This window comes from Boleophthalmus pectinirostris, unplaced genomic scaffold, assembly GCF_026225935.1.
Source record: "Boleophthalmus pectinirostris isolate CB_2022bp ecotype Guang Dong unplaced genomic scaffold, ASM2622593v1 HiC_scaffold_3, whole genome shotgun sequence".
NCBI classification, from domain to species: domain Eukaryota; kingdom Metazoa; phylum Chordata; class Actinopteri; order Gobiiformes; family Gobiidae; genus Boleophthalmus; species Boleophthalmus pectinirostris.
The window spans coordinates 20932208-20952261 of record NW_026571299.1 but is presented as its reverse complement, the minus strand read 5'-3'; the positions used below and the strand labels follow the sequence as shown (position 1 = coordinate 20952261).

General features: G+C 39.6%; 3 protein-coding genes across 5 annotated transcripts; 2 read left to right on the top strand and 1 right to left on the bottom strand.

Moving 5' to 3' along the window:
* Positions 1 to 2210: 2210 nt before the first annotated feature.
* On the bottom strand, positions 2211 to 9713 carry LOC110165731 (zinc finger protein 501-like). 2 transcript variants are annotated; one of them, XM_055161007.1, is made up of 4 exons: positions 9651 to 9713; positions 9380 to 9583; positions 8296 to 8398; positions 2211 to 3461 (listed from the first exon to the last, which is right to left on the bottom strand). In XM_055161007.1, the coding sequence occupies exons 2-4, from the start codon at positions 9471 to 9473 to the stop codon at positions 2369 to 2371; spliced, it is 1290 nt and encodes a 429-aa protein (XP_055016982.1). In that variant the 5' UTR covers positions 9474 to 9583; positions 9651 to 9713; the 3' UTR covers positions 2211 to 2368. The 2 variants fall into 2 exon arrangements, with proteins under 2 accessions (XP_055016982.1, XP_020786577.2); XM_020930918.2 differs by having other exon boundaries at positions 9380 to 9674.
* Positions 9714 to 10533: 820 nt separating this feature from the next.
* LOC110165732 (zinc finger protein 182-like) lies at positions 10534 to 14435 on the top strand. The gene is made up of 3 exons (XM_020930920.2): positions 10534 to 10811; positions 12341 to 12461; positions 12675 to 14435. Exons 1-3 carry the CDS (start codon positions 10622 to 10624, stop codon positions 13618 to 13620), a joined length of 1257 nt encoding a protein of 418 aa, XP_020786579.2. The 5' UTR covers positions 10534 to 10621; the 3' UTR covers positions 13621 to 14435.
* Positions 14436 to 14553: 118 nt separating this feature from the next.
* On the top strand, positions 14554 to 19954 carry pusl1 (pseudouridine synthase like 1). 2 transcript variants are annotated; one of them, XM_020930921.2, is made up of 8 exons: positions 14554 to 14916; positions 14990 to 15050; positions 16405 to 16589; positions 17588 to 17734; positions 18058 to 18228; positions 18738 to 18792; positions 19250 to 19412; positions 19773 to 19954. In XM_020930921.2, the coding sequence occupies exons 1-8, from the start codon at positions 14858 to 14860 to the stop codon at positions 19841 to 19843; spliced, it is 912 nt and encodes a 303-aa protein (XP_020786580.1). In that variant the 5' UTR covers positions 14554 to 14857; the 3' UTR covers positions 19844 to 19954. The 2 variants fall into 2 exon arrangements, with proteins under 2 accessions (XP_020786580.1, XP_055016057.1); XM_055160082.1 differs by having other exon boundaries at positions 19250 to 19954.
* Positions 19955 to 20054: the final 100 nt, after the last annotated feature.

Genomic DNA, 20054 nt, shown 5'->3' with positions numbered 1-20054 from the left:
CACCAGACTGAGAACGCCTTTGAAACTGTGGCGATGGTGATTTGGGATTATGACCAAAATTAAGGTGAGATTCGACCTCGTTTTAAAATGGTGTCGTATTTTCATTGCAATCTCTCGATCTGGAATGATCTGCAGATGTTCAGACTATAATCTAATCTAAAGAGGAGGCTCTGTTCACACCTGTACTACAGTGAGATATGGATTGTAATAAAGATATAAACCCATTATTAAAACCACAAATTTTTCACAAATGTTTTAGCTTCAAATGTTAAAATTAAAGTCAAATAAAAAAAAAAAAAAAAAAAAAAAGTTGCTTAAACTGCTGAAATAATATTTTTTTGTTTTTTTTCCCCATAATGTGAGATATGCAGGCTGTGTAAAAGGACAATGCAAATTTAAAGTCTTTAAAGATGAACATTTCCAGTGGAAGATAAGATACCTGCTTGTATCCATGGAGATGTCATTGCTTTGCTTTCACAGTATGGACATTAACCTTATCCATTTCCCTGGTGACAAGTAAGAGATCCTGCTAAATGGAAGAATGTCTGTATTTTATGTATTTGTGCAATAAACACATTTTCAGTTCTTAAATGAATAAACACAGACAGATATGTTTAATGCCATACAGTGGGACATTCCAGCCAAAGCTATAACATCTTCATGAAAGAAGCAGGTTGTGGACCCCCCACCAGAAAAGTTATAATGCACCATTAAGAATTTTAGTATTTTAAGACACCAGCTCTGCCCAGCCTGCAGACTGGGGATGGAAGTGTGATGACAGTCACTGGTTACCGTTATGGACCACGCTCCCCCAGCAGGACACATGCTATGAACTTATCAAGTGTGGATACAGAAGCCTGTGCTGGATGATGCAAAGACAAATTTAACATGTACAGATTCATGCCAATGTGGCAGCAGCTGCACTTAGAGCACTTTGAATAAGTTTAACAATTTAAGGTAAATCTCTAAGTGTTTGAGATGAAGCGTCGCTTCCATGCAGCATTTAATTATCATTATGAAATATGATATGGCATTTACAGATCACTAGAGATGGTTAAATGTTTATCAAAAAACCCAAAAATATGGCTTTGAAAGATAAAATATTGTATTAACTTGAATTTCAACCAGAGAGAACCCACACAACCCTTACATATTGGAGGAAAGCGGTCATGTGACCTCCTTAATGCTTTGGAGTTCATGAAAAATAGTTGTTCAACATTACAAAATGGATAACTAAGCAAATTAGATAATAAGAAAGGGATTATGTAGTGTTTTTTATGCCAGCCTCATTTTCATGTAGTCTATTTTGTGTCGTGTGCAGGTCTCAGCTTCAGTGTTGAATTAGACTTGGTTCCATATCCAGAAATTATAGTCCTGGGGGTGTTACTAATCTGGCAAAGTTTCATGCTTGTACCATAAAATCTAATTATTTTGGTCCTTAACAGTTCCACTATGTGATGTGGTGCACATTTTGAAGCATGATACATCACTACAGAGAAAAATTACAGTAAACCATCATAATAAAAGTGATGTCACTGACACAAAGCAGGAGAATAGTAGTAAAACTTTTTTGACAAACACAAAAAGAGCCATAGAATTTACTTGGTAAGCATTAATTATCTGTGTCTGTGTATTTATATATAATACTAACGTGTACATGGGTCAGTGTGTGTATAAACACTGATGTGTATTGGATTGTGTGTCTGTATTGTGTATGCGTGTACACCAAAAGAATTACGTACATATTCTTTAATGCACTCCTAAAAGATGAGTTTTGTGTTGTTTTCTGCAAAAAGTTCTGCTGTCTTCTGTCCTGTTCTATATGTTAATGGGGTTTGGCAAAATAAGTGTTTAGCCTGAACCTCTTTGGTCTGTAGAAAATCTTTAGTGATATGTATAATTTCTGTGTTAAATAATTGTAATATGATGTATGATCCATGTTAATTGACTGAAGAAAATAAACTAAACTAAGTAACTAAACGAACCCTCTACAGCTCAAATGTGACCTTAATACACGTGTTGGGCAAGAATCTGAAAAGTAATTAGTTGTAGTTACAGTGACTGAAAGTAACTAATAACCAGAGAAAGTAACTGGAGTAACTTCAATTACAAATCACCAATTGCACTATTGTGTTGGTGCCTAGAGCCATCTCTATAAGCGACATGAGCAGAGGGCAAATACACTGTCACATATTTATATATCTATTTATTCAGCACTTACAAAATACAGCTCACATAAACAGGTCTGAGAGCGAGAGAAGCCAAACAGGGTTTTGAAGACAAATTAAAAAAAAGTACAATTGCAATTTACACAATGTTTTTCTTTAATCTAATTAAACAATAATGCATTGTGTAGACTAGTGCACCTTCAATTCTTTAAATGTAGATGTAGACTAGGCAAGTTCTCCAGTGCGCCTGGATGAAAACGTTGTGTGTGTTGAAACAGAACACCCTTAAATTTAAAGGCTTTATCACAGACAGAACAGCTGTAAGGTCTTTCTTCTGAGTGTATTCTTACATGTGAAGCGAGATAACGATGTTCACTGAATGCTTTCTGACAAACCGAACAGCTGTAAGGTCCTTCTTCTGAATGTATTCTTACATGTGAAGTGAGATGACAACGTTGAGTGAATGCCTTCTGACAGACTGAACAGCTGTAAGGTCTTTCTCCTGTATGCAATCCTTTATGTTTATTTAGATTACTCTGCAATGTAAATTCTTTCTTACAGGTTGGACAGCTGAATGGTTTTTCCCCTGTGTGTGTTCTTCTATGCCTAGTTAAATCAGCTCTATTGTGAAATGTTTTATCACAGTTTGAACAGCCATGGGGTTTTTCTCCTGTATGTATTTTTGAATGTTTATTTAGATTACTCTTCATCGTAAATGTTTTCTTACAGGTTGGACAGCTGAATGGTTTTTCACCAGTATGTTGTCTTCTATGTAGAATTAATGTTCCTTTTTGTGAAAATGATCTCTTACAGATTTGACAGCTGTAAGGTTTCTCTCCTGTGTGAATTCGTAAGTGTCTTTGTAAATGGTCTTTCCTCACAAATCTCATTTTACAAACAGAGCACTGGTGTTTCTTTCTTTCAGCTCCTTCGACTAATCCTGACACGTCTCCATTATTCACAGTGGCTCTGGTCTCTGGGGCAGACTTGTATTTGGGGGCTAGACCTGAGTTTGGTGCAGTGGTGCTTGTGGCTGTGATCTGGACTTGGCTGTAGTGGTCTCCATCAGCCTCTGTTTCCATGTGTGCAGCTGAACAGCTGAATGGAGTTGTCCAGTCTTCATCATTGTCAATGTCAGAAGAGTGTTCTGTGGGTCCCTCAGTCTCTGAGTGTAAATGTGTCTCTGTGCTCATGTCCTCTCCCTGGGTTTCCTCTCTGGCCTCAGTTTGTCTTTGTTGAAGCAGTGAGGACTCTTCTGTCTTCACACTGACAACACTGGACTCTGGAATACTCCTGAAAATCAAAAATACTATTAGAATAGTTCCAAATAGGATACAGCAAATGTCATCTAGGTAAATTAGGTGACATTAAACTAAATGAGTTCAATAACATGCCAATTCATTCAGGAACCTTCCCAGGACTCTAACATGGTCCTGATCTGCAGGGTGCCCTGGGGTGAATCCTAGAAAAGGGTTATGTGCCTCGCTCAAGCTCTGGAAAGTTTCATATCTTAGAGCAGCTGTAGCTAAAAGACTCCTCCACAGAGAGACGGGTATGTCACAGATTCAGACAGAGAACACTTAAAACTCAGTCACAGTTCTTATGGGACCAATATTGACGCAGATAATCAGTGCACAAATTGGCAGAAAAAGATTGTGAAATAACATACTCCAATATAGTGGCATCTAATTCACCCATGGACAGCTGAAAAAATTTGAAAAAAATTCTAAAATCACCAAATGAAAGAATCTCAAATTTTAGCTCAGTCCCTTGAGTCGTTCCTGAGTTATGGCCCGTGGAAATTCTGGGGCCATGTTCACTTTTTCTGAAGCCTTAATTTATGTTTGAGAGACCAAAACTTCATGAAAACTAGAGCTAGGAAGCTGAAATTTTGTGTTACTGTAAATTCTTGGTCATAGATTCTGAATTCTGATTGTTTTCAAATATTGAGCATCTTTATTAAGGGTGGTGCTGTGGGCCCCCAAAATCTCACATGTGGTTGCCGCTCATTTTATTTACTTTTTTTTATTTTTGAGGTCCAAGAACTATTTACTGCAAGCAGATATTTACAAACTAACTGTTGAACCTGAATATTTGAGAGAACCTCTATTTCTGAGAACAATCTCACACTTTTCTGAGCTTTCATGTGGATGGTGTAGAGACACAAATATGGTCACAGACCAAATGTGATCTTTTTGGCCCCTTCTTTGGAGCCTCAGTTCTCCATGTGGCACAGATAGATGCTGATAAAATTTTTACCAGAGAAACTTTGGCATATTCTAATTAGTTTAAATTAATAAAACAATCTACTATCAACTTCCTTCATTTCAAACGGAGTTTTTGAAAATTAGCTCTCACAGGTCATTTTTGGTGGAGTTTAGGGACTTTTCCACCTGACAGAAAGCTTCAATTACATTTAATAGACTTAAACACTAGCTGCTTGTTATAAGGAAAGACAGTTGGAGATTATTTGTGGCACATTCTTTGGAAAAGTGTCATTAATCCTTTGAGAAAATTCAACTATTAACTCTGTACAAAATTACAAAAAAAAGGTTTGTTTGCATTATTTATTCTATTTTTATTTGTGAAAGATAATTTGTTATCTCACAAAGAAATTTCATGATGTATAATTAAAACAACAAAAGTTAAAATAGGATCGATGGAAACTGATTAAAAGGAAAATTACATTTGGAAAACTCATTGCCTGTTAAATCACAAAGTCTCTGATTCTGTAACCATGGCTTTCAGTTCCACCATATGTATATTATTTTAGCACAAAAATATTACAAGAAGGTAGTAACATTAACAAGAAAAAATTTGTTACTGACACAAAAGTTACCAAAATACAATAATCTGAATCTGAGGTTATTTGTTCACCTGCTAGAAATTACATTTTAAAAATTCAGTGTGAAAAACAACCTCAGCAGAAAATACCAATATACTGGAAAAATCTGTCCACTCTGGTGCTTTGCCACCTCCATGTAGACCATGTCTGTTGGTGTCATGTACACTAAGTGTTCCTAACTAGTAATGAACTTCAGAAGTAATGTTTGGATCTTGTTATAATCTGCAGGGTCAAGGCAATAATTTTGTCCGCTTCTTCTCTAAACTTCTTGTACCTTAATACAACAGATTATGTTCTGAAATGGGACCCAACATGGTTCTTCTGATGTTCAGGAGGACACATGAGGGTTCTGCTTCTCCATTCATGAATCTCACATAGACATCACCATGTTCATCTGAACATTCTGAAATATTCCCAATGAACCACCTGATGTCATAAATAAATGCACCGTACTGACCTGCTGGTACAGAGAGAAATCTGCACTGTTGGGCAAGTTACTTTGAAACTGTAATGCGTTATTTATTACCTATTACTGTCATTTCAAAGTAATTCGTTACATTACAATATTACTGCATTTAAAATGTAAGGCATTACATTACTATTGCATTACTTTAAGTTACTCTCACCAAAATAACTTTTGCGCTGTATATGGACTGAACCAGGACTAAACCAGGTCTAAACCAGGACTAAACCAGAGCTGAACCAGGACTAAACTAGAAGTGAACTAGGACTAAACTAGAACTGAACTAGGACTAAAACAGGACTCACTGTAGGGAAGGGCTCGAAGGTGACCGCAGGAGAAAGGAGCGGCTCTGCTCCGCACCTCACGGAGGTAAGAGCGGCTGTCATCTGATCGCTCTTTATGGACCCTGCTGCTCGGGCTCGCGGCCCTGATTTCAGCAACTATTTGCAGGTACCTGAACCGGTGCAAGAGTCTGTTACAGCGCGTAACTTCTACCTTCCTTCAGCGTGTTCAGAAGCCCAACTTTTTGTGTGATGGTTTGCATCTTCCTCTGCCTTTTGGGTGCGAGCGCAGGAGCCTTTGTCGGTGCAGAACGTTTCGTCGACGTTGTGGGTTTCGTCGGGGAGAAAACTTGCAACCGTACAGCACTTCAGAATCACACTGCTAGAGACTGAACATGTATTTAAATTTGGCAGCTGAACACATTCTGTACTGTACTGTACAGGAGACAGGAGTCCCTTGGCCAGTCAGGATGCAGCGGGAGGGACACAATACGCATTCATACAATGTAAAAAAAAACAAAAAACTGGGCATGCAAAATTGCACACAAAAAAAATAAATAAAAATAAAAATCTGCGAGACAGCGAAAAGTGAACTGCGATAGAGGGAGGGACGAGTGTAAACCAGGTCTAAACCAGAACTGACCCAGGTCTAAACCAGGTCTAAACCAGAACTGACCCAGGTCTAAACCAGGTCTAAACAGCGTGGAGTTCTTTGTCAGTCCTTTCGCCCGCGGTTACCTGAAGGTCTATGAGGGCGCATCTCCGGCGTTTCACCGCTGCTGATATCGAGGTGATTTTAGCGAATTTGTATGAAGAAAAACCCACCACTTCAATCCAGGTTAAAAAAACATTGTAACGCGCGTTACTCACATTTGTACCGAGTAAAATATTACTATTTTTTCCCCTGTAATGCCTTACATTACTGCGTTACAGCAAAAAGTAATGCATTACTGTAATTCGTTACTTTTATAACGCGTTACTCCCAACACTGGAAATCTGCACAATCTCATTTTGTATTTCACAAACTGACACTTCAGTACATAAAGTATCTTGAGATATTCTCCTCATTTCTAATTTACCATTTGACACCGGAATGAAACTGTGGTGTGATCTAGTATCATTCACAGTCTTTGTCTTGCTGTGGCGCTCTTCTAGTTTGGAAGTAAGTTCATGGTTTGTAATGTCTTTATAGCTTGTAAAGAAAAACTTTATATTCTTTATGTTTTGTGAAGCTCACTCAAACATCTGGACTGTGGTCAATATTTGAGTGCTGTCAGTTGTCTGCAGACTAGTCCTTGCAGCCGAGCATTTTACTGTGCCACCAAAACCATCACAAGCAATGAACCACAAATAATCTCCAATTGTCTTCCCTTAAAACAAGCAACTAGTGTTTAAGTCTATTAAAGGTAATTGAACCTTTTTAGCAGGTGGAAAAGTCCCTAAACTCCACCAAAAATGACCTATGAGAACTCATTTTCAAAAATTCAGTTTGAAATGAGGGAAGTTAATAGTAGATGTTTTTATTACTTTAAACTAATCAGAATATGCCAAGTTTCTCTGGTAAAAATTTTATCAACATCTAACTGTGCCCACATGGGCAACCGAGGGTCCAAAGAAGGGGCCAAAAAGATCACATTTGGTCTGTGACTATATTTGGGACTCTACACCATCCACATGAAAACTCAATGAAACACAATTAAAAGTGTAAGATTTGTGTCAGAAATAGAGATTCTCTCAAATATTCAAAATCTCGTCTCATCTCAATCTCGTGGACCCTATCTCCTGTCTCATCTCGTGACATTCTGTCTTCTCCCCCCATATGGCCAATGTTTGAAAGACACACAGGAGAAAACGGCTGTACTCCGTGAAGCTGTGACTGAACAGGGTTTGAACACTAAGAGTCCTGTCGTTGTCACGGATAAAGCTGCTGACACGGCTGTGGTGGCGGGGCTGTTAGACATGACCCACATTCCGTGTTTTGCGCACAGCCTAAACCTCGCATCACAAAAGGCACTTCAAGTACCATCTGTGGCCAGACTGCTGGGCAGAATTAGATGTGTTGCAGCCTTCTTCAGACACAGTGCAGGTGCCAGGCACCTGCTGCAAAAGCAGTGCTCTGATTAGCTGCCTTGTTTTTACTTCACTGTCTGACAGTTTTAAAAAGACTTAAAGGAAATTAACAGCGTGCTAAAGGGTTTGTGAGAGCTACGGACATACTACTGTACGTTTGTACATTTTGCAGAATAAGCCTGATTTAAGTCACCCAAGCCTGTGCATGGGGTTTGCAGACTTGTGGGAGGAGCAATGGACTGAATCGTCCTGCTAACGTAAGGAGGGTTTGAATAGGGCCCAGGAGAGATCACTTACTCAAAGATGCATGAATGAAATGTAGAACCTCTTCAGGCATGTTTTTGAAGAAGGATTCTTATAACATGGAGGAAAGCTCCAAAAAGTCAATTTTGCCTAATACCCCCTCTTTAACGTGTGTTATTTGCGATCTTTGTTAATAACACAAGTGTGTAAATGCTTGAGGCCTACACTGGCAGCTGCTCTTCCTCCTGTTTGATGCTTGGTTCCTTTGGCTCCTCTTTAATTTCTGGAGCCTCTGGGATTTCCTGGTTCAGGGAGGGCATCTGGACATCTGCAAAAGAAGGGGAAACTATATGTGGAGCAAACTACACATTTATAATGACTGTTATGCCTTGTTGTTTCTGGTGTACTATGGCCTTTTAGTTGCTGTGCTGTCACACTGACGAGATTGAGTGTAAAAATTCCATCCAAAATGTAGAGACAATTTATGCACAACAAAGGCATTTTTCTGACAGATTAAATGCTGATTTAACAAAATGAAGATGTTGTCATTTCTTTTTATTTGTCAAATTATTAACTAACTATTATGCTTTTTTTTTAGCCCTTGTTAAAATTATGGTTGCTAGGTAATAGATATGGAATTATGTGTATGTATGTCATATCTGCTGTCCCTGTCCAACCAACTATTTGTGATTATTTCTAATGTAATTATTAATTATTTGTAATTATTACGCAGCTACAAAACCAAACTATAAAAGTGGGCTAGAAGCCTCTGCTCCTCACACCCTGTGTCTGCTGCGGCGTGTCTTGTTTGGGACCAGAGACTGTCTATGTGTGGGACAATAGTCTGTATCATAGACATAGTCTGTACCATAGCCTGTATCATAGTCTGTGTCATAGACTGAGTCATAGATTGTATTATAGACTGTGTCATAGTCTGTGTCATAGACATGAACCTTTCAGATCTGAGTCTGTATGAAGAATGAAGCTCGTGATGCTCAAGGTTACAGGAGCGACTCTAGAGCCAGGCTCTGTGTTAGGAAGAGGACAATAGAGTTAATATGAACATTTTAACACTAAAATGATGAGGCTCACAACAGTAATTACAGAGAGTATATTCCAGTGTAAGTCAATGAGCCAGGGTCAGAAGGAGCCGAAAGAGCCTCATGAGAACTTCCTCTTTGGAAGGCGGCGTTAGTTATGTCCCTATACATTTACAGTCTATGACTGGAACAGAAGATGACACTTTTAAAATCAATAATAAAAGAAACACATTTGTGCTGTAGCATCTGCGTGTGGAGGAGAGACTGACCCGCTCTGAGCAGCACGACTCTCGGGTTCAGAGCCTTCCAGCAGCTCCTGGTTTCTCTGGTTCTCTTGTTTGGAGAGGCGCAGTTCCTCCTCATACTCCGATATCGTTCTTTCAAACAGCGCAAATATGTCTTCCGCAGCCGCAGTCAGCCGCTCCTTCACCAGAGCTCTCAGAGTGCGTCTTATGCACATTTTCACCACAGCACTGTCAGAAAATCATTTAAATCATATTTAATTAAACTAATCATTATAGATCCATGAACTCCACTCACTGTTTTTAGCTTTACCACCACGAGACTGAGCCGCCAGCTGTTCTGCGCATGCGTGACCCTTCAGCCTGCGCCGGTGCACAGCGCCACCTGCTGGACCACAGTGTGTACTTTATGCCACAGAGGATGGGACAGGAGAGCAGTGGATCTCATACTTTTCACACAAGAACCATCAGAACTAAACCAGGTCTGTGAAAGGACTGAACCTTTCTGAAAAAAGGACTTACTGGTGCACTATGTAATTTTTTCGTTTGGGGTCCATCACCTGGTTGTTTCTATGGATATGTCATTGCTCTGCCTGGAATGTTCCACAGTATGAGATTAAACTGTGCTGTCTTACATTTATCAAATTACATGTGGTTTTATAGCTTAAAAAAAAAAAAAAAAAAAAAAAAAAAGAGGCATTCTGACTGTGAGCAGGGTCGCCACTCCACAAGTCTGATCTGTAACTTGGTCTGGTTTGGTCTCCACAAAGATAGAAAGGTTTAATGCCATACTGCGAAACATTACAGACAAAGCAATAACATCCATGGAGATAAAAGTATTTGATAGGCCCTCCACCGGAAAAAGTTGCACAATGCACCTTTAACTATAACTGATCTATTATACAAAAATTAACTTTTCAGAGCTTTTAACCATGTGACAGTTGTTTCGCTTTTCACTTGAAGTTGTATTTAGAGTGATGTTTGTGAAATGTATTCTCCTGTATTCAAGATTGCTCCAGTCTACCCCCGTTTCCACCGCCACCGGTACTTACTTCAGTCTCCAATTTTATTTTTTTAATCTCTGGTCCATGGACCTCTGCTCTCCTGTTCCATCCTCTGTGACATAAAGTACACACTCTTGTCCAGCAGGTGGCGCTGTGTGCCGGCACAGGCTGGAGAGTCACGCATGCGCAGAACAGGTGGCGGCTCAGTCTCGTGGAGGTTAGCTCGGAGCTAAAGCTAAAAACAGTGAGTGGAGCTGTGGTGAAAATGTGCATAAGACGCACTCTGAGAGCTCTGGTGAAGGAGCGGCTCACTGCGGCTGCGGAAGACATATTTGCGCTGTTTGAAAGAACGATATCGGAGTATGAGGAGGAACTGCGCCTCTCCAAACAAGAGAACCAGAGAAACCAGGAGCTGCTGGAGGCTCTGAACCCGAGAGTCGTGCTGCTCAGAGCGGGTCAGTCTCTCCTCCACACACACATACAACTCACCACTACGTATATCTTTTAAATTACATGTTTAACTGTTATTTCAGTGAGTTTACCGCCGCGGTGTAATGCATCATCCTAAGTACTTTTAGCAGTTAATTCATGATATTAACTTATACTAAATCAGTCCTGCTTCTACTGCCTGTTACCATCTTCATTACAGATACTGTGAGTACTGCATCTGTTGTGAGGCACTACTGCTATTAGAGTGTCACACCACAGTCCAAAACGTTTGTGATTTAGGTTTATATTTGCATTATAAAGCACAGTTGTACAGGAGGGCTGACTTTCAACGCGATTCCCATTGATACTATAGCATTGTAGAAATATAGTACATATTCATTTAAAATTGAAGTACTTACAGAGAGTATTTAGGACAACAATTAGTTTTAAAATGGTCTTCAAATCAGAAGTTGCACAAGATCCTGTTGCCTAAAACAAATTTTTAAATCATTGTCGTGTTAGTACCTAGTATGGTAAATGGTCACATTTTTCTATAGCGCTTTTTCACCTTCAAGGCACTCAAAGCGCTTTACAACAAGGAACCACTCACCCATTCACACAGCAGACACTGGGGGCGAGGTGGGTTAAGTGACACAACAATAGTATTCATCTGTGGGAGCTGGACTCACATCAGCCAACCTGTGCGTCAGTGGATCTGACTGCTCAACCCATGTTGTTTTTATGTCAAGAGTGGGATTCAAACCACCAACCTTCAGAGTGGTGGGTGAATACTCTACCAACTGAGCTACTGCCACCCCAACCTATTTTGAGCCTTTTCCTCCATATCTAAATTCACAACACTGGTACAAAGTGTTGCCTTTGGCAATTTGGGCCAAATAAACAAAGAGTTTGCGGGCAATAAAATCATATTATAAATCTGCAGATCCAGATTCTGCACCCAGACCACTGCACTGAGATGACCGGCCTCACCTGTCCTTCTCACTTCTCTTTAGAATTATGGGTGGTAGAACTGGAACTAAACTAGCAACACTGCTCTTTGCATTGGTTGTTGTGCTAGCAACGTCCCAGTGGATGAGTGCCTAGAACTCATGCCTCACAAGCAAGAAGGTTCTGGGTTCGATCCCCAGGTTCCAACCCAAAACATGCTACAGGTCTCCAGGAAGAACAGATGATAATCAATGTCATAATGCATCTCTCCTGTTAAGGTTAATGTAAAAATTGTGTGTTGTCCTTGTCTCAGATAAACAAATAAACAAATCAGGTTAAGGTTAGGATTAGGTTTAAGGTCAGTTTATTTGTTTACAGTAGGCCTTTGGGACAGTGGGCTTTGGATGAAATGCAGAATATTCAGGGTGTCCTCTGTCTCTCCTATCATAAAATACTTGGCATGAACTTTCAAAATGGGCATCATAATATTAACGTTAACCAAATCATCTCTAAACTGTCCTACTAACATCAATGTTCATTATAATAATCACTATATTAACATAAACTCAGAGTTAGTTTGACATGTTGTTTCCCTTCTCTCTTTCAGGTGTCCAGGTGCCCTCCCTCAGTCCTGGCCCAGGTCTAAACCAGGAAATCTCAGAGACTCCACAGATTAAAGAGGAGCCAGAGGAACAGAGCCTCAAACAGGAGGAAGAGCAGCAACCAGTGTAAGCCTCAATCATTTACACACTTCTAACTCCTGTTTACTCAGAGGCTCTGTGAGCACTATACACGTGTGAACCACCAGGTTAGCACATTTATACACAGTACACACCATAGACGTGAAGCCATTTCCTCTGTAGACAACATTATATCACCTCGATAACTGCAGCCTTTGCTGTGTATTTGGAACTATTCTAAACGTGTTTTTTTATTTTCAGGAGTATTCCAGAGTCCAGTGTTGTCAGTGTGAAGACAGAAGAGTCCTCACTGCTTCAACAAAGACAAAGTGAGGCCAGAGAGGAAACCCAGGGAGAGGACATGAGCACAGAGACACATTTACACTCAGAGACTGAGGGACCCACAGAACACTTTTCTGACACTGACAATGATGAAGACTGGACAACTCCATTCAGCTGTTCAGCTGCACACATAGAGACAGAGGCTGATGGAGACCACTACAGCCAAGTCCAGATCACAGCCACAAGCACCACTGCACCAAACTCAGGTCTAGCCCCCAAATACAAGTCTGCCCCAGAGACCAGAGCCACTGTGAATAATGGAGACATGTCAGGATTAGTCGAAGGAGCTGAAAGCAAGAAACACCAATGCTCTGTTTGTAATAAGAAATTTAAGAGAAAAGATCACTTACAAACTCACATTAGAATTCATACAGGAGAGAAACCTTACAGCTGTTCATTTTGTGAGAAAACATTTTCTCAAAGGTCTAATCTAGATGCCCACACGAAAACACACACAGGAGAAAGACCTTTCAGGTGTTCATTTTGTATGAAAGGATTTCTAAGACGTTGTGACATGGATCTCCATATGAGAACACATACCGGTGAGAAACCTTACAGCTGCTCGACGTGTGATAAAACATTTGCCAAAAAGTCTAATCTTAAAGCCCACATGGGGACACACGCAGGTGAAAGGTCATACAGCTGTTCAGCCTGCGGTATATCATTCCCTCTTAAGTCTGCTTTCGATGCACATAAAATGCTGCATTCATGTGACCTTGGAAACTTTGCCTTCCCAAAATTAGACAGTTCATTAGATCAGGGCTCTCAAACCCACCACAGTCGATGGACCAAATCAGGTTCTGACGATTTCTATAGTTCCCAGCAGATAAAATGTATGACACCATATGAACTACAGTTCCCATGATGCCTTTTAGCTCATCTACCAATAGCTCACCAATACAGATTAAACATTTAAAGTTATGTTTCCAGTTTGCTTTATGAAAAATATATGTAGAAATCCTTATTAGTGGGGAAGAGTGAGGGAGAACAAGCTCTGGGGGGATAAGGAACAGTGTGATTGGTCTAACTGGTATCCACACTTGTTTGTATCAGAAACATCTGGCTGTAATTTAGACTGTCCTGTGTGATGTCACATCGTACTTCAAATTGCGATGGCCGCTGAAGGCAGCACATACTGAGTTTTAGACATTTTTGACCAGAAAGCTGCATATTCACAGAGTTTGCACTAAAATTGCCCCCCAAAAAAGTAGACAAAGAACCATAAACAGTGATATTAAAACACTATATGTACAGTTTAGTAGCAAAACATTAATTTGGTATTGAGTTAGACTTTTAAAAAAGGCTAACCAAAGTATGACTGAAGGTCACTGCTGTGTTCGTATGGAGGGATAGAGAGCCAATAGAGCCACTAGTTTAAAATGAAAAAGTCTGTGATGGTGAGACATTTGGGCTGAGATGAAAATCACAAATAGCTTATTCTTTTATAACATATTGAATTACTAATGCTGCTGTCTTTATTGTAAAGATAGACATCTTCTTAATAGACAACATGTAGTGTGGGTCCACCAACATTCCTAGGGCCCAGAATTTGGTGCTTCACTTCATGATGTTGCTGATGTGCTGATATCTGGGATGAAAAACGGCCCTTTGTCGGATATCAACAAAAACTCAGGCTTGTGTAATGTATTATTTTTGATTAAATAAAGTTTTGTTACACTATATGCATTGGGTGGGTCAGTGCAATTTTCGGTCCAGCATGCAATTTTAATAAACCAGAATGAATGAATGAATTAATTAATTAGTTTAACTAAAATCAAATTGTATTTGTTGTTCTTTTGTTAACGTGGTATTGTAAATGTAGAAGAACAAAAAAAAGAAAAAACGTTTTTGATTATTTTCAATCCGCTGTCGTTTTCTGAAGTGAGTTTTTACTTCCGGACTACAAATCAATCCCGGAAGCATTGTGTTTTGCTACTGCCCACATGCGTCTTCTCTCTGGTGACTTTGAACACTTGGCCAAACTTTCTCAGCTTGTTCAAAATAAACACTGCCGCTGTTTATGTGCTATATTTGTTAGCTTATTTTTGCGCAAAAATCAAGTTTGAAAACGTTTTTCCTCTCACTCACGAGCACCAAGGGCAATGCACAACAACTTGGCTCGTTATTTAATCTTCTTTCAATACATCGGGACTAAATACAGGTTGGTAAAACTGAATTATGGTTCGTAAAAATGATGCCCATATTTTTGGCTAAGTGTCATTTTACGTTAATAGTGGAGTGGTCAAAGTGCCTCCGCACCAGCTGAATAAGAAAGGCGTACAAGACCATTTAGAGGTAAGAAATAACACTGGGTACAAATAATAATCCATTATTAGGCTCATCGATACTTAAACTAGTATCGAAAGTAGACAGACTACTCGTTTGAGCAGGTATCGATACTAAAAAAGAAAGTCCCATTGACAGGACAGAGCAGAAGTTTTCCTGAATGTGTTTAGAATGATGTTGAGTTGGATCAGAACAAGTGTCAGAGCACATAGACTAGTATACACACATGGACCAACATGAACCTACTGCACCACTGACCATTACACACATATAACACACATGGAATAGAAAAGAAAGTTCTACCATTTAATGTGGGAAATCACTGTATGTTGTCTAAAGAAATTGTGTTTTTAATTATATATATATTTTTTTTGTATCAGAATTTGTATTGAGTATCGAATCTGTTCCTTAGTATAAACTTTCTATTCCTTAGTATTGAATTTGAAATTGTATGTCTAATATAACAACATACACAGTGCCTCAGTTGTTAGAGATGTTTGCCCACTAACCAGCAATTTGTGGTTTGGTACCCACTAATGACATTCTATATTGTTGTGTCCTTGGGCAAAACACTGCACTCTGACCTTGCTCACATGATAAATGTTTCAATGAATACTGCACCAAGTTGTAATGGGACTTTTAAATTAGTTCATAATCAATCCTTACAGATACAGATACATGGGTCTGATTATAACATAATTACATAAATTCCTTAAAATCATGACGTAAAGTACAAAAGTGGTACATGTCGAAGTGTACAATGTATCAAATGATCAGTGCAGTAGATGTTGTTTTGAAGATTTGAATATTGGGTGTTTTGGTTATAATAATGAATGAAAACTAAAAGTAGAACAAATGTATGTTGTAATCTTTCAAATCAGGGTATAAATTGATAGTTGTGCACTTTGTGAGTAATTTTTTCTTTTCAGATTTCTCTAGTATGTACAGTATGTAACTTTCTGGAGGTGGCACGGCACCTGCATGTTTCTATGGAAATGGAATTTTGAAAACATATTCTGGAACATTCTCCATGGGGATAGATTCTTTTTATGCCATAATGTGGAAGATTATAGCCAAAGGAACAACCAAATAAGAGTCGAATTTGTGGAGATGCAAGCCCACTCAGAGTAAGAACGTGTGCTTTATTAATGTTTTTCGGTGCAATAAACACAATAAAGAAACACAACAAAAAGAACACGCTTTCATTTTTGTCATTTTTGTTTTCTGGCTGAAAAGTTACACACTATGGCTTTAACCTTAACTATTACAATTAAAGATAAGTTTTAGCAACTTGCTGTAGGCCAGTAATATTTAATGCAGATGGATGGAAGGGATAAAATGAATATTGTTATTGTTGTTCCAGGCGGCCATTTTGAGGCTGAGGCCAGAGAAGCGCGTGTCTCTGTACGTGTCAAGCCGGACAGACACGGGGGTCCATGCTCTCAGTAACTCCGCCCACTTTGACCTGCAGCGTAAAAACAAGGCTCCGTTCACTGAGGAGGTTCTGCGAGACGCACTTAACTTCCACCTGCAGGAGCAGAGCATCAGGTCAGGTCACACACACAAAAGTATAAAGTCAGCATAGTTTAAAGCAGACCCATTCTGCTAAAGTCACTTTTTAGAGCTTTTAACCATTTTATAGTTCACTTCTCATTTACTCTGCATTTGTATCTGTAGAATGATTCATGCAAAGTTCAACAAAAATATTTAAAGGCCCATATCTATTTTGTTATTTAAGTTTTTATGTTTCCTCGTCACAAACAGACCTGGAGTTGTGTTTTGTTTCATTATTGTATTTAAGGCTGAATTATAGTTTATAATTATAGTTGCGTCGACCAGTGCACACTGCTGCTGTCACCTTTGTTTAATGGATCTGCGTCGAGGTCTATGCGCCGTGAAGTAATTCACTGCCACAACACTAGGAGGCTAGGATTTAAAAGCCGTGATAGAGAGGATCAATCACAGTCCTTATTGTCTGTGTCGCTTTCCCTTGCTGCCTGCGTCATTTCGATGCATAGTTACAAAATCTGGGAGGTGCGCGTCAGTCGACGCAGATGCTCTGTGGAGGGTGTCCACAACGAAGACAGTCTGACACACGAGCATAACTTGGGCTTAAGCCTTGTTTGAGTTCTTCTCTCAAATTGAAAACACTCTGTTCCACCTTGTGATGTCATGTGGTAATACAGAACATGCTTCACTGTGTTTTTAGACTCCAGACACCCTTCACTAGAATTGTTTCGTCATCAGAGCTATAATACTGCCTACAGCAGAAGCAGAGCCAGATTGGCCTGTACTAGGCTGAATGGACTCTCTCACAGAGTTTTGATGGTTCATGTCTCTGTGCTGGATCTGTATTCATGTAAATCACCTCCTCCTCTTCTCTTCAACTCTCAGGCTGCCACCATTCATACTACAGCAGTTACCTTCACTGTCTTTGGGCCTTGTCCTTGAGGGGCACTTGTTCTGTTTTGAAGCTCTTACTCCTTCTGTGTTTTTAATAAAACGTTCTAATTCTAATTCCCTGTTCCTATCTCCCCTCTCTTTAGAATCACTCGTGCAGTTCGCGTGTCTCTGGCCTTCCATTCACGGTACCAGGCTCAGAGCAGGACGTATGTGTACAGAGTGGCCCTGGCACCAGACAAGAGCCAGATCCCTCTGAGCGAGTCAGAGATCTGCTGGAACCTCTGCACCACGTGAGCTCATCTAGAACAACCAGAAAGGAAAATCAATCGTGATGATTAAAGCAGACCAATACTGCAAAATGTGTATTTGAGACGCTGACATTACCCAAACATTCCTCATGTATTCTTAAGAAATAAAATCTAAATCCTATCTGAATTATACTAAAATAATTATGTAACTGGACACAACAACAGTTTTTGTCACTAGTTCCACATTGTGGCTGCTGATATTTCCAGCAGTGTCCCATTCAGGTCCAGCCCTGCTCATCTTCTGAGATTAGACGATATCCCGACTTTGACACTTCTCGCTTGTCTTTGTTCCTTCTTTGTGTCAGGGAGTTGGACATAGACTCAATGCGTGAAGCTGCAGCCATGATGGAGGGCACTCATGACTTCAGCAGTTTCAGAGCCATAAACTCAGACCTGCCGTTCAAAAACCCGGTCAAAACCATGGACCAGATCTGCATTCAGCCTGGGAGCTCATTCACAAGCAACCACTTCCACAGGTGAGAGTGTAAAAAGTACCTAATATGGCATTAAACTATCTCCATGGAGACAAGCAGGCAAAGTTACAGGTCTGAATTCAATGTATTTTGGAGCAATAAAACTCACGTTTTATTAATCCTGTACTTCTTTTGAGTAAATGTGAGATTAAGTAATAACATCTCTCAGACAAGCAGGCAGCACACCTCCCAACAGAAAAGTTACACAGCACACATCTGGTAAAATGGTCACATTTTCTATAGCGCTCGCGGCTCAAAGCCCTTTACATCAAGGAACCACTCACACAGACACGACACATGGCACACGACACACTCTACACCAGGGTGCACAGACACTGGGGCGAGGAGGGTTAAGTGTCTCAAGGACAGAACGACAGCATTCATCTGTATGAGCTGAAATTGCACTACCCACCTGTGGGTCAGTGAATCTGACTGCTCTATTATTAGTCTGTCCACATCGCTAAAGAATGCTCTGTTCCACCTTGTGATGTCACGTTTTTTTTTGTTTTCAGACATGTCCCGTTCTGGGAGCTGACTTTCAGGAGCAAATCCTTCCTCTACAAACAGGTGAGTATGTGGTGCCACTTCAACAATATTATACACGTGAGAAGCGCCATCTACTGGTGAAAAGTCAAATCTGATGAAGTAAATGATTTTTCATCGAACTTAACAATTAGATTTGCGATTTATGTTTTAATAATATGATTTTGTTCAAAATTCACGTTTTTATGTGTCCAGAAGAACTGAAAAAAAAACAACTGACAAACTGATACAAGAATCACATTTCAGAGCAAGTCTGTATAAATCTAAACTAGACGATTAGCAGTTTTTGTTTGTTTTTCTTAATGCAGAATAAGAGAGTTTCTTGTTGTTTAAGAAATTGCCTTTGCAATTTGATAATTAAATTTATTCACATTGCAATATAAATTTTGATTGTGATTAGTCTTGCGGCTCTATTCTCTAGTACAATCAAAAGATGAACCACACACTGTATGAAGAGCTAGTGTCCCTGTCCCTGGTGCAGGTGCGGAGGATGGCAGGTGCTCTGGTGGCTGTGGGGAAGGGCAGTCTCTCTCCGCTGAGCCTGAAGAAAGTGCTCGACGCCCAGGATTCACGTGCCTATCCCCAGGGCCTGTCTGCTCCAGCGCACGGACTGTTTCTCACCAACGTGGAGTACAGAGACACAGGTGAGTCTCACTCAGCCACGACTCACTTGTCTCTAAGACTTGTAGTTACACTTTTTGATTCTTATTCTTACTACTACTACTACTACTACTACTAATAATAATAATAATGCTTTACATTTGTGAAGTACTTTTACAGGCTTGTCAGAGCCTCTCAAAGCACTATACTGTATATTCATTTACTCTGAGCTAATGTTGTTGTAGCCACAGCTGCCCTGGGGAATTGATCCTCTGACCTCCGAATTAAGGGAGCACTCGTCTAACCACTGAGCCACTGTCACTTCAGAATACGTTAACAAATAATCAGAGGTTTTAAAGTGTAAAGTGGTCCAAACTGAGTCTGACTTTTCCCTTTTCTTTCAGATCTACATTTTACAACGTCAGAAGAACAAAATCTGTCTGAACTTTCCACAAACTCAAATAAGGTTTCATGAAAATTATACATTTTATAATTTGTATATTTTGAAGAACATATTTATATCCAAACAGCACTGTACAGTGTTTTTGTTTTGCTTTTGTTTTTTTAGTAAAATACTTCAAAACAACATGCTCTGTTTATAACATATTACCTGAAACTATATATTTCATTTTTATTAAGTTTTAACAAGATCCTAGGGCTGCTCGTTTATGAAAAGATATTAAAGG

Bases quoted from the DNA above. Each gene is read 5' to 3' on its own strand.
- pusl1 (XM_055160082.1), top strand. From the start codon at position 14,858: ATGCACAACAACTTGGCTCGTTATTTAATCTTCTTTCAATACATCGGG. The intron at 14,917-14,989 runs GTTGGTAAAACT...TTACGTTAATAG, and splicing joins TACATCGGGACTAAATACAG to TGGAGTGGTCAAAGTGCCTC. The intron at 18,229-18,737 runs GTGAGAGTGTAA...TTTTGTTTTCAG, and splicing joins ACAAGCAACCACTTCCACAG to ACATGTCCCGTTCTGGGAGC.
- LOC110165731 (XM_055161007.1), bottom strand. From the start codon at position 9,473: ATGAGGAGGAACTGCGCCTCTCCAAACAAGAGAACCAGAGAAACCAGG. The intron at 8,399-9,379 runs GTCAGTCTCTCC...CTTCTTTTGCAG, and splicing joins AGTCGTGCTGCTCAGAGCGG to ATGTCCAGATGCCCTCCCTG. The intron at 3,462-8,295 runs GTAGGCCTCAAG...TTTGATTTTCAG, and splicing joins GAGGAAGAGCAGCTGCCAGT to GAGTATTCCAGAGTCCAGTG.
- LOC110165732 (XM_020930920.2), top strand. From the start codon at position 10,622: ATGTGCATAAGACGCACTCTGAGAGCTCTGGTGAAGGAGCGGCTCACT. The intron at 10,812-12,340 runs GTCAGTCTCTCC...TCTCTCTTTCAG, and splicing joins AGTCGTGCTGCTCAGAGCGG to GTGTCCAGGTGCCCTCCCTC. The intron at 12,462-12,674 runs GTAAGCCTCAAT...TTTTATTTTCAG, and splicing joins GAGGAAGAGCAGCAACCAGT to GAGTATTCCAGAGTCCAGTG.